Raw genomic sequence first — 22,366 nt, forward strand, 5'->3', positions numbered from 1 at the left:
CTACAATAAACTATTACTTTTATTAAGTAGATTTAGCTTACATCTCAAGAAAATTAGGCTTTTCTACCTTTGATGCTCTGCGCTCTTCATATATAGATGACTTATACAGCCAAGTGAGAGTGCTCTCACTTTTACCTGCAGTCACAAAGCAACTCCGATTTCTTTTCTGATTTGTTTCTTTTGGAACCAGTTTTACCTATTTTTTATTTGTTTTATTTAAGTGCTTTCCTTGATATATACTCTTTGATGCAATGACATATCAGTTTCATTCTAGTGACAGAAATTCTAGTGCAGGATTGGTGATGTGCTTCAAGGTATTTGTAAAACTCCATATACCTTAACAGATAAAAATTTTGTGTAGGTGCATTTTTCTGGGAAGAGGGTCTATAGCTTTCATTTGATTTTCAAAGGGGTGTATAAATCATAAACATTCAAGAACTCCAAGTCTCAGATGACCATGAGCTAGAGCTCATTATTCTATTATTACAGTTTGAGTTCTTTTTCTCTAAGTAAATTACTCAAAATTGTTTAATTCAAAACACAGTCACCAGTTTTCTGCCTCCTCACAGAAATGTTTAATTTCTTCTTACTTTTACCAGCAAGTTACCTGCCCACTTATAAATTTTTAGCATAGTCTTGGCTTTAAGGTCATTTAATAGGTTCGTTGTTAAAAGGCAGAATCTGTGGGGAAACCTTCACATATACCCTTCCCCATTAAGGAACATCCATTTATCCTAAATGACTTCCTGTGTACACCAACTGCGTCATTACAGCAAAATGACGCCACGAGAATGTGCTGAATCAATTCTTTCAACTGCCACTGTGACAACGTGTAGAGACATTTTAAAAGTTGAAATGAAAGGGGCGTCTGGGTGGCTCAGTGGGTTAAAGCCTCTGCCTTCGGCTCAGGTCATGATCCCAGGGTCCTGGGATCAAGCCCTGCATTGGGCTGCTGCTCAGCAGGGAGCCTGCTTCCCCCCTCTCTCTCTGCCTGCCTCTCTACCTACTTGTGATCTCTGTCAAATAAATAAATAAAATCTTTTAAAAAAAAAGTTTAATGAAATACGTATTAGAGAATGACAGCCTCAGTCAGAGTAACTGTAATTGTTACTGGGGACTGAGAGAAGCAGATACACTAAAAAAAATATTTAGGGAGCAAAATGACTTAGACTTGGCTATTAAATGGAAGAAAGTAGGAGTGCAGTTTCGCCCTAGTAAACCAAAATGTTAATGTTATTAACAGAAGCAGGAAATACAGGAGGAGAAATATGTCTGCTGAGCAAGAAGATGGTGAATTTGAGGTTCTGACTGCTGAGTTTGACAACTCTTTAAGATTTCCAATTAGTTAGCAGTTCTAATCTTTTACTGTGGTGTCATGCCAATCCTCTAGTCAGAATCACTCCAAAGATTTACTTTCCCCATACCCATTCCTTGTCTTCGGTTTTCCTGGCAGAAATCCAAATGCTGATATGGCTAATAAAAAAATTCATGCTATTTCAACTCTATAGCTGAGAAATTATATTCCTGGTATTCTCTTGACTTCTTAATAACTTTACACAATGGTTACCCTGAACCTTCTCTTTCTCATGTATTCCATCGTGCTTTCCACCAGCCTTACTAGAAAAACAAATGCCTTCAGAGTACCAACAACTCCCCAGATCACCTTTTTTTTTAAAGATTTTATTTATTTGTCAGAGAGAGAGAGCGCACAAGGAGGGGGAGCAGCACGCAGGGGGAGAAGAAGGCTTCCCGCTGAACAAGGAGCCCAATATAGGACTTGATTCCAGGACCTTGGGATCATGACCTGAGCCGAAGGCAGATGCCCAAACAACTGAGCCACCCAAGCACCCTCCCCAGACTACTTTTTTTTTATCCCTTTAATATTAAAAAAGGTTTGCATAGTTTATATAGGATGAAATACACAGATTCTTAAATGGTAAGTCAGAGAACAGTTTTAGCAGTCTTTCTTTCCAACTCAAAACACCTGTGTAACAATTTTGTCAGTCTTCCCATAAAAGAAGTTATACTTGTTAATCCTTATCATCTGAATGCTCAATTTCACTCCATCCATATCTTCTTGCTTTTTAAATTGTAATTCCCAGTCAGCCCTCCCTCCCTGTAAGAAACTGAAAGATAAAACAAGAGATACAACTTTAAACAAACTGGATTCCCTACTCGTTCCTTTCCCTCATATTAAGACTATCATTATGGGTATTTACGAAAGCAACGGTTAAGAAATACTTCTTACTCATTATGCCATAAACTTAAAAATTTATTTAACAAACATTTATTGAATATCTTACACCTGCACATTATATTGTAGTTATTGCCATAAATAGCTTTTTACTGCTTGGCTACAGGTTCCCTGATAGACAGGTTTATGGTCTAATAAAATTCTGGGCCTGGGAAAGACTTCAGTTCAGTATTTAGTCACAGGGAAATATATAGGGAAAAGCATTTTTAAAAAGAGAAATGTTAAATAGGTGTTTTTTATTTTCATCAATTTAAAAATGCAGGTTATTTGCAGATTTTTTCTATTTTTTTTTTTTCTAAAGGACTTTATTTATTTGAGAGAGAGTGGGCAAGCAAGTAAGGGGGGGAGCACAAAGGGGGAGTGAAAGGGAGAAGCAGACTCTCCACTGAGCTGACAGTCTGATGTGGGACTCGATCCCAGGACCCTGAGATCATGACCCGAGCTTAAGGCAGATGCTTAACTGACCTAGCCACCTGGGTGCCCTGTTTCTTCTTTTTAAATGGTGTACAGCTTTTAAATACTTGAAATACTTTAAGTGATGGTCTCTGCTAAAACTGTTTTTACTGAAAAGTTTAATTCTATTTTGAACTAAATCCCCAAATAGCAAAATAAGATTTAATTGTGCTGTTGTAAGGATTTACTTACCGATAATATTTCTTTTATCTTGTTTGAGGCTTCTTTAAACTTCTGTAAATAATCTATGCTATCTCTGTGTCCTTAAAGAGAAAAAAAAAATTACAACAAAAAATAAATACTTTTTTCTTATCAAAATAATGTCACTGCCTAAAGTCTACATAAAAAAGTGATTTGTATTGTTTTCTAAGTAGTTTTGATGGGTCTGAAGTTTCCTGTAGATCTTTGGATATATACTAAAAATATGTCAAGAAGCTAGAGAAGATGAGTAGTACAGTATACAGTAACAGCAAAAGTCAAAGGCCTCCTCAAACAATCCTACATGTGATATGAATTGCTTGAAATTAGAAAGAAAAAAAGGAAGAAATTATTTTCACTATTAATAATATAAAATTACAAAGAGACTCTTAATCTCACAAAACAAACTGAGGGTTACAGGGGGGTGGGTGGGTAGGGAGAGGGTGGTTGGTTTATGGACATTGGGGAGGGAATGTGCTATGGTGAGTGCTGTGAAGTGTGTAAACGAGGCAATTCACAGACCTGTGCCCCTGGGGCTAATAATACATTATATGTTAATAAAAAATTTTTTAAAATTACTTTAAAAAATATAAAATTACATATATAATATTTACTACACATATATATCCACTATACACACACACATATAATATATCCACTATACACACACACACCGTATCTAGAAATAAGTACGTAGGTATCCATGCATATTCATTCAAGTGACAATATACTAACACACAGACTGTATCATACTGTTAAAAGATAAATTGCGATAGATTTTATGTAGGAAAAGTTGTCTCTATAAATCCACAGTGAACTGCACACAGTCTAGCAGTAGAGATCAGGATGCTCAGTACCTAGATAACTTACAGGGTTGACCTCAATGTGGAGATTATATAGACATACCATATTCTCTGACCAATCTCCATACATGTTTCATTCCTAGGTAAACTTCTAAGTTAGGAAGGCTCAAGCAAGTGTTAAGACCAGGTTAGGAAGCTACCTGATGGAAAAATTCAAACCTGAAGAGACAGAGGGCCTCATTCATGCCTCAGAACATTCTGGTCATGCCCACAAACAACCCAAGTTGTTTTCTAAGAACATTTTTTTTTTTTTTAAAGATTTTATTTATTTATTTGACAGACAGAGATCACAAGTAGGCAGAGAGACTGGGCAGAGAGAGAGAGAGAGAAAGGGGGAAGCAGGCTCCCCGCTGAGGAGAGAGCCCAATGCGGGGCTCGATCCCAGGACTCTGGGATCATGACCGGAGCCAAAGGCAGAGGCTTCAACCCACTGAGCCACCCAGGCGCCCCATCTAAGAACTTGTTAAATACTTTAAACTTTACTAATCTAATAGGAAGACTGTTACAACATTATATTCTCCCAAATACTAGAGACCTAGCTAGCTCTATGAAGTATTCTCTCTTCACCTTCTTCCGTATGGCACACTGTCAATATTATAATATGCTTAGGTCTCCCCCATCATTAACAACAAAACAAATAAAAAACCTTACCTACAAACCACGGTATAGTTATTTCTTTCTTTTTACCTTCACAGTGAGCTTTATAGTTGCTCTCCAAGTACTCCTCTTTACATTCCCTCCTCCCATTCACAATTTATTTCAATATAATCTGGCTTCTCCCTCAACCACTTACTGAAACAGATTCCACCAAGGCCATTAATTTGTTATCACTGCCAAAATAAATATATTTCAGTCCTTATTTTACTTTAGCTATCTGAAGTGTAAGAATGAATCATTCCTTTCTGAAATGCTCTCCTCTCTGGGTAATAGTGGTCTGACCATAAATCCTCACTTTCCAAGTAGAGTCCTGGCTTTCCCTATTACCCTAATTGTAATTATTAGCATACCCTTTCACTATCAAAAGTGTACAGGTTGAGATGAAACATTATATGGTCACCCAATTTATAAGACACTGCTCTTTTCCAGTTATTTCTATCTAGCCTCCCCTGTACCTTTCTATTATTCCCTAAGTATCTAACATTTATGAATCACTCAGGTTCTTTCAAAAAGTTAACCAAATTCAATAAGATTCTCAAAATCAAAAGTAAGAGACCAAGTAAGTTTTATATGCAAATGTTATTATAGTAAATTCACTGAAGAGGTTATGTGCCAACAGAACTATTACAGCTCAATTCAATCTCTTTCCCCCACCTGATTCCTTTTAAAAGTTTTAGAACTATATTCTATGAAATGCAGTCCCCACTTACCATATAAGTGCATGGTTTTATTAATTAGCTATTTATTTTATCTCTAAGGTGTTAATTTTAATAAAGGAATAATATTGATATACAAATATTAGTTTGCCAAACTTACCTACAAATGCTCCAAATTCTACATTATCCCCTTCTGCAGCTTTAGAGCAAACAATTTCTTGATCTTTGGTTACAGTTTCTAAGTGGCTTTTACAGCTTGGCTGGGAAGGTGTACTAACAAAAAATTTGGTTGGAGGGGATGACAGATGTGGTATGCTGTTTGAAGAACTGCCTAATTTTTGATTTTTACTGAACATTTTTAACATTTCTACCCCATGTATTCTCTGTCGCAGTTCTGGAGGAGAAATAGCACTTGGGAATAAGGCACCACAAGAGGAACCAGCCTCTGGGAAATTGAATTCTTTTCTCTGGGGTATTACAGGTAAATCCTGACCAAATATGTTACATTGGGGATCTTTTTCATCTTTCATAAAAATATTACAAAGAAAGGGATTAGTACTTTCAAGACCACCTTGAGGAAGCGAGGTGCTAAGTGTATTTACAACACTGTGCTTTTTCCATACAGAAGGTCTTACAGGACCATCGTCAATAAGATTTTGAGCCAAATGTTTGGAAATGCTCAATTCTCGTGTGATTTCATTGTGAACTTTGCTAGCTTCTGAAGCTTTCTGGGCAGTGAGTGTTTTTAATGTATCTACAGTCAGGGCTGAAAGATCTTGCAAATGGCCAATTTGAGAATCTAACGACTGTAATGATCTTTTTATATAGTTGACTCGATCTCCAACTTCTTTAATTTGAATGCACATCTGCTCCACCCTGTAGGGAAAAACACAGGCTTTTTATAAATGTTAAAAATTAATGTTTTAGAGACTCTTTTTGTAATCTCAATAAATGACAACAGTAAAAAGAAATTTTACATGCACTCAAATAAGCTAAGATATAAAATAAAATGATTATTTATTTCTTTATAAAAGACACACCTAATGTTTAAAAAGGGTCTGGTGCTGATTTTATTATGATAAAATCAAGATTTCAAAAAACATTTTTGTTATTATTATAATTTGCCCACATCAAAGTAAGACACATGAAAATGAGTATAAAGTTACATATACATAGAAATACCATTACCATTATTATAACTATACTATCTGCTTCCAGAATGTAGCAAAGCCATTAGAGAAAAAAAAAAAAGCTTTAAGATCTAGTTTCACTTTTCTTCACTGACTAGTAAAGAACATTAATTCTTCTGTCCTCTGTAACAAATGTTAAAAAATAATAAGAAACTGACTTACTGACTTATACTAAATATTAGAAGAAGTGAATTGTCTTCTGATATATAGAACTATTACTAAGCTTACTTATTTGACGTAAATTGAACAATGACCATGTATAAGGCATATCAGAACCCACTGTGACATAATCAATTATAATTAAAGAACTTCTGAACCTTTCAAAAGTGACACGAATTCTCTCTTCACTCCCAGAATGGAATTTGTCATCTTTTTCATTAAAATACATCTCAACACACTGTTCTTCAAAGTCATGTAGTTTCTTTTGATCTTCTTCTGTTAAAAAAAGTTCTAAGGAGGGAAAAGAAAAAAAAAAATCAATGAAGACTATCAAGATATCAAATTACAGCTCATGAGTCTCATGATTTAGGGTTCATAAGACTATACCCATCATCTGTAATTTTTTTCTCTTTTTACTCTAATGTTTCTAAAGCACTGGACAAGTATTTCCATTTTTTTTTCTGCAGCAGAACAGTTTCAGGTACCTTTCTTCTTCTAATTTCCTCTTCCTACAAAACACTCTTCTCCTGGTTGGGTTATGGACATTGGGGAGGGTATGGGCTATGGTGAGTGCTGTGAAATGTGCAAGCCTGTGATTCACAGACCTGTACCATTGGGACAAATAATACATATGTTAATAAAAATAATTTTTAAAAAAACCACTCTTCCCCTATCTCTCTTTATTCCTCTCCCTCACTTATCCAGGTAGAGGATTTAAGAATCAACTTTGTAGAACAGAAAGTCACTGTAAAATTTTAAGCACAGATATGATGATTAGTCTCATGTAGTATACAGAAAAAACTGAAAGTGTTGTTTACAGAGCAGCAAAAAAATGGTTTGTAGAACAGCAAATGTCATGGTTTATATTACCATTTTAACAAAAACTCACATGCCATATTCAAAAAGAAGTTTAATACTAAATACGCTTTTATAGATACTGTATTGTACTTAAAATTCCTTTATGCTCAGGCAAATTCAACAAAAGCTTTTTATCAGTAAAATTAACCAATTAAGTCTTCTGAGTAAAATTAATACTTAACTTTCAGTATAATACTGATTAAGTGATAAAATAAAAACATTTCCCTTAATATATTTTACTTACTTGGTCCATCTGAAGTCTTATCTTTTTTTCTTCTTTTACATATGCAGCAAAACAGAGAAACTATATGGCTGAGAATGATAAGTGGCGGAGGCAGAACAGGTTTCTCATGATAAGCCATAATAAAATGATAACGTTGGTACTTCCATACAATATTGGAAATTGCCTTCACTTGTAAATATACATTGCTTGAATAACAAAGAATAAAAATAAAACATAGCTAAATCACATAATAAAATTTTAAATACTAAAGATTTTACTGCAATTCTGCTCTAAATAAGGATTCAAAAGAATACTCTACCATACACAAGACTAAAAAGCAAATGAAAAACTGGAAAAAACATATGCAGTAAGTATAAGGCACAAGTTTGGTATTGTTGAGGGTCTTATAATTACAAACTCCCAGAAAAATGGGCAGAAAATATGATCTTAAGATTTTAAAGTTATATGTAAATAATAAAACTATAAGAAAATATTCAATCTCAGTAGCAACAAAATACGTGCCTACAAAAACAAGATAATCTTATGTACTACCAAATCAGCAACCTTAATTTAAAGATAATAATACCTAGTGTTGGCAGAGATTTGGGGATGCACGCCTACTTTAGCTTAAATGCAAAGTCCTAAAAATGCATACTGAATAGTTCTACTTTTAGGAAAACAATCTAAGGACATAATTAAGGAATGATCAAGAATTTAACCACAACATAGTTTGGGGAACAAAAAATTATAAACAACCTAACTAAACAATGTTATCATATTGGTTGAAAAATTAGGGTCTCTACATCATGGAATACCAGGTAGGCATTAAAAATAAGAGAGAGATATTTATTAATGTAGAATAATATTCAAGTTTTGCTTAGTCAAAAACAGTATACAAAATATTAAGAATTTTATTTTTGAAGAGAAAAAATGATTCATATATATTCATAAAAAAACAGAAAGATGTATGCCAAAATATTAATGAGATTACTGGTGACTTGCCTTTTTGTTTTATATACTGAACGTGTGTATTCCTTGGCAACTTAGTATAACTCCCAAATAAAAGTTAAATTTATAAAAGAACTGCATGTTGAAAGATAGTTAAGTCTCAAATTTAAAGTCTCATTTAATTTGAAAAAGTATGCCTTCTCATTTGTAATTTTCAAAGATAATTATAGTAGTTTAAACTTCAAGGAAATCTTTAGATTTGAAATTTTGTATAATTCCTTCAAAATAAGAATTATATATTAAATCTCATTACAATAAGCAACTGAATAAAAGTCTTACTTGAAAAATGCAATAAGAAGATTGACCATAATGATATACTGTACAAAGAGGTAGACTGCTTGAAGAAATGGAGTCAACCATGTTCCAGGACCACAGATTTGAGAGATAGTGGAATCATTTGCACACACTTTAGAAAGAAGAACAAAAATTAGATACAGTAATCACACCAGTAACTATTTTTGATTAGTATTTGTTTGTTTGAAGGAAGTTTCAATATGTACAAATCTGTTTCAGACTCCAGTAAAAAGATTATGGGCAAGCACTTGGAATACAAACTTAAAAATACTCCAACACAGAAAAATTTTGTGAGGGATATGGGTATCTGTTCTACTACTCTATTCCAGAGGAGGAGGTACATAGTTGTGTGTTATATTTGCACTTCAAGGCAAAGTTTAGCTTGAGGAACAGTAAGTAGAATAAAATCTCCAGATTCAGCCACACTTTATCATTTCTGTAAGAAAAATAACTGAACTATAAAATAGTATAGTAAACTCACAGTAAATTTACAAATATAAAGATCACTGAGTTAATCTTATTATGTCACAAGAGAGCTGAAAGAGTGGTCAATATATACAATGATTAGGTCTGAATTCCTTGCTTTTCATTAACCCCACCAGGAATGTTTCTGAAGCCAAAACACAGCTGAATAAAAAAGCAAGGAAAACAAGAGCTTTAGTACCCAACGGAGTATTAAAGAATTAAGCAAAACAAGTTAAGTAGCGTAAGGATTAGAATTAAATAATCATGAATTAGTGACAAGTTTTATATAAATGCTTACAATACAATTAGTATTTTTATAGCAATCATTTAAGAACATACACACCATTAAAACACTCTATGGCAATATCATTCCTTTCAAATTGTTTCACAGGCAAATGAATGCACAAGGTTCTTTCAATCTTAAAAAGTTTTATCAATGCATTTCCATTCTATTCAGATTTGTATGATGTAGCAAATACCCAAGGAAGAGAATGAGGGAGACTAAAAAGTTACATTCAATGCTTTATAACAACTAAACCAGAGCCACGTTAGAAAAAGGGCAGAAAATGAAAACCTGAAAATGACACTGAACAGGAAAGCACTGAACACAAAGTTTGACCAGGCTGGTAAAACTTCACTGTTTTAAGCAAAACCTGATAACAACTAAAGACCACTAGGTACCCATCCCCTGACCTAATCACCTGTAAATAGGTAGGTAGGGAGAAACAACTGTGTGGGGTAAGGGAGGAGTAAAGACAGGAGAGAAACTGCAAAAGAGATCAAGAGCAAACTAACCAAATAAAGATTCTAAAGTGCAACTGTGGACCTCAGTAGAAGAACATCCCCGAAAGCCAGCAGCATCACCTATGTCCACAAGTTATCTAGCCTCATTAGCTAAAACAATTTTTTAAAAAAATTATTACCTTATGCAGAGAATGTATTCACAGTTGGATTTTGTTATTTTAAGAGTTTATCCAACCTACCATGACTGGTCTAATCACTATAATCCTATCATCCTTGTCACAACTGTTTCATAGATACGACTAAAGCCAATTTGAGCTAATGAGATTTAAGGAATAGGTTTACTAGGAGCCTTTTGAGAAAGGGACTTTTTACCCTTAAGAGAACCATGGAAAACACTGTCTCTTTCCTCCCACTGCTAGTGACAGTCCTCTAATCAGAAAGGAAACCCGTATCAATCAGACACTGTGATTACAACGCAGTAGAATGAAAAAGAACAGGTGTTCTTAACTATGAATTAACAAACTCCAAAGACCATTCTACCTCTGAACTTTGTGTTACATGAGCTAATAAATATCCTTATTGTATAAGGCAGGTTAGGCCAGATTCCCATTTGTGGCTGAAAAAATTCTAAAATACATTTTTGGATTCAATTTTATAGATTTTTTCTGGGCTTATTAATGAATGTATTTGGGAGGGCTTAGGTTTGTAATAACAGTTTGACCTGTGAAAATATGTAATATTATTGTAATGCAATTATGACTTTAAAACACAAAATAACCAAAAGATGAATTTATAAACATAAACCCTTACCGTCAATTTCATATGCGTAAACTTCACCAAAAATCATCCAGTATGGATGAAAAACTATATCTTTAGCAAGAGTCCAAGATGGTGCTTCACGAGGATAAAGTATTGCCTTTCTGGGAACACCAAAACTAAGTAATACAAGAGCCATAATCACTACAATGTAGAACATATTGGCTACCTGTTAAAAAATGAACACTGTTAAAAAACATGGGAATTTAAAAACAATGATAACTTTTTCATCTTAAAATAGTTCTAATGTCCTAATAAATAACTGGAGTCTTTGAGTTTCTTTTCACTCCTAGTACTAGCATTCAGGAAAATCTCATCACGACATAAATCTTAACATCAAGATTACGGTAAAAGGTGATGTGTGAAGCTAGACAGGTCAGAGGCACATTCTATATGACGAACTGTATCATTGGTTCCAACTGGAGTCTGCCTATCTTGAGTCCATGAAGATTTAAAGAGGTATAGATACATGAGCAGATTCATGGAATCAATTTCTGTAAGTGCTCTTTCCTAAAACTGTAGTGTTGTTGTATTGGAGGTTCAGACTCACTTTTCTACCTCCTTTGATAACTGTCCTTTGCCTACTTCATACACAGAAAGACATTCTTCTCACTCATCTTGAACCCTATACCATGATCCATTATCCTGGGCTGTGAAAACCTCTAGGAGCTAAATAAAATAATAAACTGGAATTATCAGCATGGGTGTTGAAAAAATCAGTGACACCAATTAACTGGTTAAAAAGTCCTTTTACAAATCAGGTAGTCTGCAATTCTTTAATTTAAACAAAGGTGAAAAAAAAGCCTAATTGGACTATCACCTAATAAATCAATGAAAAATAATTTTTTTAAGCCAAATTGTCCACTTCGAAATCACTACTCAAGACACCTAAAAGTGAATTGAAATCCCATAATAGAACTTCAATTTCTATCCACTTAATTAGGGGTACAAGCGCTCAGCATTTATATCTAAAAAAATGAATGTTGTCTCATTCCAACAATGTAGTATTTATCCACAAATAATCTATGAGGGGAAAATCCACACAGATCAAGGTAGACTACATTTACAATAAATCTGTACTTTACCAATGACTACAATAAACCAACCTAAAAAACAAATAATTGCAATAAAATAACCTAAAAAAGTATTATGACATTTACATAAATTTTTCAAACGAATATATAGTGAGAGTAGAAATGGAAGGCAGGAATGTGAAAGGTAAAGACCATAGTTTTGCTTTTTTTTTTAATTTTTAAAATTACAAAATATTTATATGTAATTATTTAGACTTGATTCTTCATCTTAACAATTCTTACAAATCTGCCTATTAATTTCCTTTTTAGAGTTGAGTCTCTGAGACTTGCAATCGAAGAGTCCTAATACTCTCCAAGATTCAGTTTTCTTATTTGTAAAATAGTCAAATAATGCCTTCTTTGAGGGTTTAACATACATATTAAAGAGAATGTATGCTGTCATAACAAGGTTTCAACAAAATCTTGGGATAAAATATTTTAAAAGGCAAATCATCAAAACATTATTCATGACATCTGAAATACTATGGAATCCAAATATTTCTCTGTAATTAAACAAAAAGGCCAAGTCAAAAATTCAATACTATATTCAAATATGTACTGAGGTATCCTAAAATTATTCAAAGTCTATGACTAATGATTCACAGATGTCTCTGGATTTCACACCTTTCACATAAAGCCTATTTGAAAACCTTCCTTATACCTGATCTAAATTTAATTAATTAAAAATATTTAAATATCCCATTTTCACATATATAAAATGAAGATTTCTAGCTTGAATATACAGATACATGGAGTGAGTGGGAAAAGGTTAGCATTTACCACGCAGTTTCCCTAAGTGTGATCTTTATTAATGATATTAATAAAGGAATATTTCTTCTATTTTCATCTTTTGTATCTTTAAACTTTTCAAAGCTTTTTCTCTGATTAGAAATTCCCTGCTCAGGAAAAGTTCCTATTTGCCAAACTTTCAAATACCATATTCTTTGTGAAAGCCTTCATGACAGAAATAGGTACTATCTCATCAATCTTCACACAAGTTTATCTTTCTGTAGCTATCTATCTGTTCACATGCTTGTCTTATGTACTAAACTGTGAGTTCTACGAGGCTCTGCACCATGTTTTATTCATCTTTGTAGTTTCAGCTTAGTATAGTGCATAGCATATAACAGATACATAATGACAAAAGAAACAAGGTTAAATTAATCTAGGAACCTATTATTATAAAATTCATCTCCTTTATTATTTAAAGGTATACTTTAATGAAGAATTTCTTACACTCTGCAGCACCTAGTTAAACAGGTAATTAGAATATTAACCATTTTGAATGTTCTAAAGGGGGTAGAAAAGGAAAATGGCACTAGGAGAAACAGAAAATGATGTGATAAATGACTGGCTGAAGAGGGGAAAGACAAATAATCCTGGTGGAGGATAGTTCTAAAGATCACAGATAAAGAAGAAAATGAAATATATATTCAAACTCCTCATAACTTAGATGGGAAAACTGGCAGGAGTGCTGGAAGCACATGAGAGACAAGATTCAGATGAAAATCCAGACAGCTTCTATTTCTTTCTCCTGGCTTCTCCCTACTTTCCCAATTTCCATCTTTTATTGTTACGGTTGTTCACTTCTGTATTTCCTATACCTCTAATTTACTGTACAATACCATTACATTAACCTGATGCCACTAAATCACTAAATAATTTGGTAGGCAACGAAAGCTGGAGCACCTTTTTGCATGCTAAAACTAATTTTTTTTAAAGATTTTATTCATTTATTTGACAGAGAGAGATCACAAGTAGGCAGAGAAACAGGCAGAGAAAGAGGGGGAAGCAGGCTCCCTGCTTAGCAGAGAGCTCCATGTGAGGCTTGATCCTAGGACCCTGAGACCGTGACCTGAGCTGAAGGCAGAGGCTTAACCCACTGAGCCACCCAGGTGCCCCGCTAAAACTAATTCTTTCCCACAGGCCTAAATCCCCTAACTTTTCCTGCAAACACCACAACTTTATGAAAGAATATAAAATGGATAAATAATGAGTACTTCTCTGAAATGACAAATAGTAAACCAGTAATTCTCGATCGGGGAAACAGAGGACACATTCTACTGGAAGGGAAATGTGTAGCCTGAAAAAGCAAATAATTAAACTTTATATTTAGAAAACTTTTTAAAAATCCTATTTTGATAATGGTAATAATCCTTTGAGCTAGTGGGATTATTCAGAAGGAAAATTTAAATTAGAAGACAAAGATTTTCCACAATTAAGGAAAAGGGTTTCAAAAACTCTAGGAATAGACTTTTATATTTATTAAAAGAGAGCAGATCTTTTAAAAAAAATTGAGAAACAGCACATATAACGAGTCTACTTTGATAAAGCTATTATATACATTTATTTGTGTGGAGTTTAACACACAAGCATGTATTCCTGTATGTCCTGAAGGATGGAAAAAGTATATGCCACACTGTTAACAGTGGATGCCTCTGGACAGTAGTTTGTATTTACTAAAATTTTCTACAATGAATAAATTTAGAATAAGGAAGGAAAAGTTACTTTTACAAAAACAACAGTATAGGGAAGCCTGGATGGCTCAGTCTGTTGAGAGTCTGCCCTTGGCCTGGGTCACGATCCCAGGATCATGGGATCAAGTCCCACATCAGCCTCCTTGCTCAGCAGGGAGTCTGCTTCTCCCTCTGCCTGCCACTCCCCCTGCTTGTGCACTTTCTCCCTCTCTGAAAAATAAAATTAAAACAAACAATAGTATAACAGTGTTTGCCTTTTTGACCACTGGAAACTGAAAGCAATTTATGGCAGAAGTAGGGACAACACACTTAAGATTTTTCAGTTCAATGCATAAGAAATTACACATTAAACCTGACATTTACATTAAAAAAACAACCACCCTGCCAGTAAGAAAGCAAGATATTGGACATCTTATATCAGGAAAAAATGTTCTGGCTGTACCTTTAAAAAATAGTTTGAATCAGTGAAGATAGGAGGAAAGAGGAACCTAAAAACATAAACCACAGGTAGTATTGTTTAGCTAGCATTATCTTGCAAATACATAATAATGAAACAAGATTAGCGTGAGGAACCTGAGCCCAGCAAAAGAAACACTTGGGAGATTTTTTCAGTCTCTCCCCAAGGACTGAAAATCATCATCTAACAAATAATCTGACTAGCTGCTTTCAGCATCCATGCACTGTAAAGACTATCCAAAATAGTAAGGGAAGATAAAGAAATGTCAACTCACTTCTATGGAAAAGAAAAATCAAATTTGGTGGAGGAGAAACTCTTCAGTGGTTTCCCCTATATTATCCTTTCCTAAGGTCCCAGTTTTCAATATTTCATGATATGCAGGCTAGGCCCTTTTATCCAATTTGACAGCTAACCAGCAACTCCTTATCATAAAAGAAGCTCCAGTCAGGTTGTGTCTTTTTACTATCTATCTGAAGCTTTCAAAGAACAGATCATATCCCACTACTTTAATAAAAGCATCCAGATTTATCTTGTTCCACGAGTCCCTATGTCCCCTACTCACTAATTTCATCAATAAACCACAAGGATAGTTTACTAATACCATATAAAATCTCCTAAAAATACTTATGTAGGACAAGCTCCAAACTAGATTATACAATTATTTAAAATAACTATAGGACTGGTAAAATAAAAAATGAGATATGTAATTTCACAAAGTTCAGAGGCACTATCCTAATAATTATTATACTATCTTGCGCAGGAGTGAGAATAAAATAAACATTAAAAACTACTTGGTGGAAGATATAGATTTTAAAATTTATAATCTGCTGCTAAGCGTGTAAAATTAAGAGAAATCAACCTATTAAAACACAATGAATGTTCACTATTTTTATGTCTTTTTTTCCAGACAAGGTTCCTACTCCAAGGAGTTTATAGTCTAGAGAAGTACATAAATAATCTAGTAAAAAATAGTTTAAAATATGGTTAGACACAGAGATAAACATTCTGTAGAGGAGGAACATAGGTCCCATAAAACTTCAAAGCTAATAAACTTGATCTAGTGGGAAAGGACCAAAAAAGCTCTCCCCAAAACAAAAATTATGTTGAAAATGTGATCTGTATGTAACCGAAAGAGCTAATGATCTGAGTGTAGATGAGGGTAGTCATTCTTGGCAGAAAGAAGAACATGAGTTTATGGTACCTTGGTAGGGGATATGTTGAAGAAAACATAGAAAGGCCTGTGTGACTATAGCATAGATCAGAGGTCAAAATGGTAAGAGATGACACTTTAAAAGAAAGCAAAGATGTTCCTATTGGAAAAATAAAGAAAAGCAACAGTCAAACTGGGCAGAACTCATGGATTTCATTAAGTATACTGATCTCTAGGGGTAATGTGAAAGCGTATGATTTTTTTAAGAAGGGAAGTAACATACTCAGATATGCATTTTGAAATTACTCTAGCTGTAATGTAGACTGAAGATAGGCTGCAGTGGTTGTTAAGTAAACAGATTTTACTAGATTGCTGAAGGTGCCAGATGACTAGGGTAGCATTAGTAAAGATGAAAATAATTTCACAAATGGTAGCTAACAAATTTGTATTTTTTCATTCTGATCTCAAATAGCCCTAGAAAGTAGCATTTAAAAACTAAGACATTTTAAGATAAAACGAATAAAATATGGTTTTCTTAATCTTATCCCATCACATATTTTCTTCAAAATTCAGTGTCTTGAGGATCGGCCAATTTGAAGTATGAGGCAAATAAACATGAAATAACATACTCCAGTTCAAATAAAACTATGTTAAGGACAGGTTTTTAGGATTTTGAGAAAAAATATCAATAAACCCATAAGTATTATCAGATGCCTCTCAACTTACCATTTTTCCAATCATCATTACATAAGGTCCTGCCTGTTGATTTACAGCTAGAAAATCTAGCAAACGCACATACCAAAATATTATGTTAAGACAGTAAATTAATCTTCCAGCAACAAAAACATGATTATCATATGCATTCTCAAAGTTCCATTTTGCTCCAAATCTTAGTCCAAATCCAATGAAGAAAGAAATTATGGCAATTGTATCACTGATATTGAAGTAATCACTAAACCACACTTTAATCTTCTGGCTTATTTTTCCAGCTTCAGACATAAAGATCTACAGGTTTACAAAAAAAAGAAAAAAGAAATTAAACTGAATTGTTTAAGATATCAATTTCTTCCTATTAAAACATGTATCAGCATTCAATTATAATATCACAATAGAATTTTATATATCTTTTAGTATTTCAAAGTATTTTTGCATTTAAGATTTTATTTGAGAGAAAGAGAGAGTAAGCAAGGCCGGAGTGGAGAAGGGAGAAGCAGACAGCCCGCCAAGCAGGTAGCCCAACTCAGGGCTCGATCCCAGATGACCTGAGCCAAAGGCAGACACTTTAACCAATAAGCCACCCAGGCACCGCTCGAAGTATTTATTTAAACTGAAGTACAGGGGCGCCTGGGTGGCTCAGTGGGTTAAAGCCTCTGCCTTCAGCTCAGGTCATGATCTCAGGGTCCTGGGATCAAGCCCCACATCGGGATCTCTGCTCAGCAGGGAGCCTGCTTCCTCCTCTCTCTCGCTCTGCCTGCCGCTCTGCCTACTGGTGATCTCTGTCAAATAAATAAATAAAATCTTTAAAAAAAATAAAAATAAAAAAATAAACTGAAGTACAGTTAACACACGTTAGTGTGAAACTTAGTTGCAAGTATACAACACAGTGATTCAACAATTCTATATATTATGCTCTGCTCACAAGTACAGCAACCATCTGTTACCATACAATGCTATTACAATACCACTGCCTATATATTCCTTGTGCTGTTATCTTTCATCCCTGGAACTTATTCATTCCGTAACTAAACACCTGTGCTACCCACTCCCCTTTACCCACTGTACCCATCTCTCCTCTCCTCCTTCCCCATGATCATTTTGTTCTCTGTATTTATAGGTCTGTTTCTGCTTTTGTTTCTTAAATCTCATATATAAATTAAATTACATAGTATTTGTCAAAGTATGTTTGATTATCTTGGGATCTGATGATGTATTTGATCACTAAAACAATTCAGTAAGATACCAGAGACAGATACTTCTATATCCTCATTCTACATACGTGTGTGTGTGTGTGTGTGTGTGTACCCACAAATAAATGACCTATTCAACCAAGGTCATTCTACTAAGAAGCTGAAAATCTTAAATTAGAACAGAGCTCTCTAGAGGGGCGCCTGGGTGGCTCAGTGGGTTAGGCTTCTGCCTTCGGCTCGGGTCGTGATCCCAGGGTCCTGGGATCGAGCCCCACATCGGGCTCTCTGCTCAGCAGGGAGCCTGCTTCCCCCTCTTTCTCTGCCTGCCTCTCTGCCTACTTGTGATCTCTCTGTGTCAAATAAATAAATAAAATCTTTAAAAAAAAAAAAAAGAACAGAGCTCTCTAGAAAGTGAGATAGTCTTGAAAGTTGTTTTATTTTTCATTGAAACAACAGGATATCCTGATAGGATCTTCCAAAGGTGTCTTATTTACAGAAAGCAAACAACTCAATGGTTTAAGTATCGGTACTTATCTCTTCTCTTGAATATAAAAATTAAAAATTTGCATTGCTTGGGTGGCTCAGTCAGTTGAGTGACTGAATCTTGATTTTGGCTCAGGTCATGATCTCACGGTCATGAGATCAAGCCCCTTGCTGGGCTCCACACTCAGCGGGTAGTCTGCTTGAGTTTCTCTCCCTCTGCTCCTCCTCCCAATCACACTTGCTCTCTCTCAAATAAATAAATCTTAAAAAAATTTAAAATTTCTTCTTCGTGGGAAATGGTAATACATTTATAGATTCAAAATCATAGTGTATATAAAAATAAGCACTGAAAAGTCTCCCTTCCATTCTTCTTCCTTTAGCCAATTAACTTCCCTTCACACTAAAGGCAACCAGTTGTTACAATCTAATGAGTCCTTGTATAACTCTTTTCTGAATATGCATTTAAAAAATTATTTGAAACTTTTTTATCATTTAACAATTTAATATTTTAAACATGTTGGTAAAACAACAGATTTCATAAACATATAAACCATGGCACTCAAAGGAATTAAAAATGCACAATAAACTATTTAAGAAGACAAATTCCTATGACACCCAAGTGGAAGGAAGTACAAGGCTTTCACTTGTTTTTACAGCATAATATATTCTCTAAATCTACAGCAAAGACATGAAATAATTCAAAAGTATTTAAGTCAGTGTATTATAAAACTGTAATTATGCAGTTAATAGCTTGAATAAAAAGTATAAACATTTAAGGAAAAAAGAATTTTTCAAAATCAAGATTATTAGAAAATTTAAACTGAAAACCGTGGACAGACACAGGAATCTAAATGACAATTCAATAGGCAATATAGCACACTTCAGTGGGATATTCAATATAACATCAAAGTAAAAACCAATTTATAATTTACCTACCTGATTGGCTATATGTGTAATTAATACTTTCTGAAGAGTGACAAAGAGCATTAATATAAATGTTGAGGAAACAAAACAAAACAGATCTAGGCTATGTTTCTGAGACAAATCATCAACTTTGTAACTGACAAAGTTAACTTACTAGTCTCTATTCTTATGCCGTAATTTTTAGAATATCAAAAATAAACATGTTATACACTTCTATGTTATCACCTACTGATTATGAGTAACACATACATATACCCATATACATGTCAAAAACCAAACACCCTCCCTATATACAGTAAGTAACTGGTACAAAAACTACAGACATACCTCACGGACTTTCTCAATAGCATAGGTAAAAATATAAGCAATAACAATCCATTCTTGAACTGAAGGTAATCGTTCCATTTGTACAAGAACTACAAATGTATAAAGCATCAGAAATCCTAAGTATGCCAACTAGAAAAGCACAAAATATGAATATTAATTACACAATAAAATTTTTTACTATCAAAATTTTCAATCCAACATGCAAAAGAGAGACTAAATAAACCCCTGTGAACTATCTCCAAGCTTCATTCATTAAATCAGTTTTAGGAGTGCCTGGGTGGCTCAGTCAGTTTAAGCGTCTGGTTCTTAGTTCTTGGTTCTGGCTCAGGTCATGATCTCAGGGTTGTGAGAAGAACTTCATGCTTGCGGTGGAGTCTTCGCTCTCCCTCTGCCCCTCCCCCTGCTCGTGTGTGCTCTCTCTCTAAAATAAATAAAGTCTTAAAAAAAAGTTTTACAAGTAACTTCTGTACAGACACTGCATTTATCAATCAAAACATAAATGGTTCCTGGATGAGAACACTATGGTGTTCTAGAACTTGGATGACTTTTTAGTATTTCCTATAAGAAGAATTTTATAATACAGTATTTATGTTCTCAGCATAGTTTATATAATTCCATTTAATTTATACTATACCTAAAGTATCATATTAAGTATACTAAAGAACTTCATCCCCATCATCATCAAGAAACACATACTACCTGCTTCCTTCTTCCTCCAATCAAATACTATTCCCAGGAAAGACAACTGGTATTTTCCTTCCAATTTTAGTATATGTGCTGCTGAAGACTAAGCACACAACTGGTATTCTCCTAAATCCTAGTCAATGAGGTTGAATCCCAAGAAATAAAAACAGACATGGAAACCATTTTCCCCAGGTATGGGAAAATACCACCTTTGATACTCTCAACAAAAGAGATTATACTATGTAAGCTCTATGTATAATAACATCTGAAGAGTTATTTCGTTTCAGAGAAAAACCCAGATTTGTCTACCCTTGGACAATTATATCTAAGAATCCTCGTTTCAGAGAAAAACCCAGATTTGTCTACCCTTGGACAATTATATCTAAGAATCCTCTCATCAGTCTCCTTGCCTCTACCAGCATTAAAACAATCACATTCATGATTTAAGCTATGGCAAGGCAGGGCAGGAAACTCCAACAAATAAGAAAAGAAAAAAAGAAATTTCTATTTGGCCAACAGGGTTGTTCTTCTTTTTTAAAAATTTTATTTATTTATTTGAGAGAGTGTGAGCGATAGAGAGAGAGCGTGTGCATATAAGTCAGGGGAGAGGCAGAGGGAAAGAGAGAACCAGACTCCCTGCTGAGCAGGGAGCCTGACATGGGACTCGATCCCAGGACCCTGAGAACATGACCTGAGCCGTAACTGACTAAGCCACCCAGATGCCCCAGGTCCATTTTTAAACAGTCATTCACATGAATGCAAACATGATGAAAATGAAAAACAAAAAACACTAAGAAAATACACAACTTAAGAATTTTTCTGGGAAGGGGAATAAAAACTCATTCAACCCATGGTTAAAAGCTGGGGCTAATCTCATGTGTTTCCTGAGATTAGTCCATCCCCCATGGACTATGTACTCTTAGATCTAAGAGAAAAAACCGTTCTTCCATAAAACAAAAGAAAAGCCAATTAAGGGTCAGATATAATATGTACCGTAATATGATTAAGGAAATAAGCTATTATGCCACTGATAAACAAACTTCATGAATAACCCAGATTACTTTTTACCTTCAAATTAACACTGCAAAAAGGTTCATTTCAAAAATTTTATACATTCTCTGCAAAACCCTAAAGCACAAAGATATATCAATGTCTCCTCTGGTTAATCCTCACCAATGTTATGGGTCGATTTGATAGATTTGATTTGTATTTGATACCTGCTTACAAAGACATATGGTTATCACATTTCTGTTTAGTCAATTTCTAGTTCCAATCAGAATTAAGATTTGTTAGCATTTATCATTATATATGATGGCAACTGGAATAAAACTAAGTTAAACTTATGCTTTTAAGTGGAAAATGGCTTGTCAACGATCTAAGTTATATCAAGATGAATATCGACTTTAGAACAAGGTACCTTAAAGCTTATCCTTTAAAAACATTATGCTCATACAACTTAAGAAACATACCGTATTAAACCAGAATTTTACAATTGGGGCATGATAAAAGGCATAGAACTTTCTTGTAATGGGAAGCTTTTTTGATTTTATTTGTATTTCCATTTCATTCTTTCCTTCATTACTGTCCAATATTCTTACTTCTTTAAACACTTCCTAAAATAAAAATAACACTTATCATATATTTATTCACAAAAGCTTATATTTACTTAAAAATATTCTTCCTCCTTACCATGGGAATCTCTTCTGCTATGTTTTGAAAGTTGTTTTCGCTATCTTCCATTGTCATTTGATGGGCATCTTGAGATTGTGGAATATGAGACATCTCAGCCTTTGTTTTATATTCCAGCATTAATATGGCAGGTGGAACTAAAATGCTTAGTATGACCTAAAAATTTTAGAAACATTTAAGTTTACATTTTAAAATTAATTATCTTCAAGAATAAAAAGGTATTAAATATTTTGATTGTTAGCCAATCTGCCCCTGTTAGTATAGGAAAAACCAAGAACTTCTTTTTATACTTGCATATAATATTTAAAGAGGCCCAGGTTGAATTGATTTAAGGAGTAACAAAACATTTGAGCACTA

General features: G+C 34.1%; 1 protein-coding gene across 1 annotated transcript in view; it reads right to left on the reverse strand.

Annotated features, from left to right (window-relative positions):
• Window positions 1-22,366, reverse strand: part of TRPM7 (transient receptor potential cation channel subfamily M member 7) — a 113,061-nt gene that overhangs the window by 27,618 nt on the left and 63,077 nt on the right. Inside the window, exons 18-27 of the mRNA XM_080807310.1 lie at window positions 22,010-22,165; window positions 21,790-21,933; window positions 19,637-19,765; window positions 16,722-17,000; window positions 10,833-11,007; window positions 8,799-8,925; window positions 7,533-7,717; window positions 6,589-6,721; window positions 5,242-5,957; window positions 2,900-2,970 (exon numbers count right to left, since the gene is read on the reverse strand). Of these exons, the coding sequence (XP_080663436.1) occupies window positions 2,900-2,970; window positions 5,242-5,957; window positions 6,589-6,721; window positions 7,533-7,717; window positions 8,799-8,925; window positions 10,833-11,007; window positions 16,722-17,000; window positions 19,637-19,765; window positions 21,790-21,933; window positions 22,010-22,165 (2,115 nt within the window). The remainder of the gene's footprint in view (window positions 1-2,899; window positions 2,971-5,241; window positions 5,958-6,588; window positions 6,722-7,532; window positions 7,718-8,798; window positions 8,926-10,832; window positions 11,008-16,721; window positions 17,001-19,636; window positions 19,766-21,789; window positions 21,934-22,009; window positions 22,166-22,366) is intronic.

Source organism: Martes martes, assembly GCF_963455335.1.
Source record: "Martes martes genome assembly, chromosome: 7".
Classification (NCBI taxonomy): Eukaryota; Metazoa; Chordata; class Mammalia; order Carnivora; family Mustelidae; genus Martes; species Martes martes.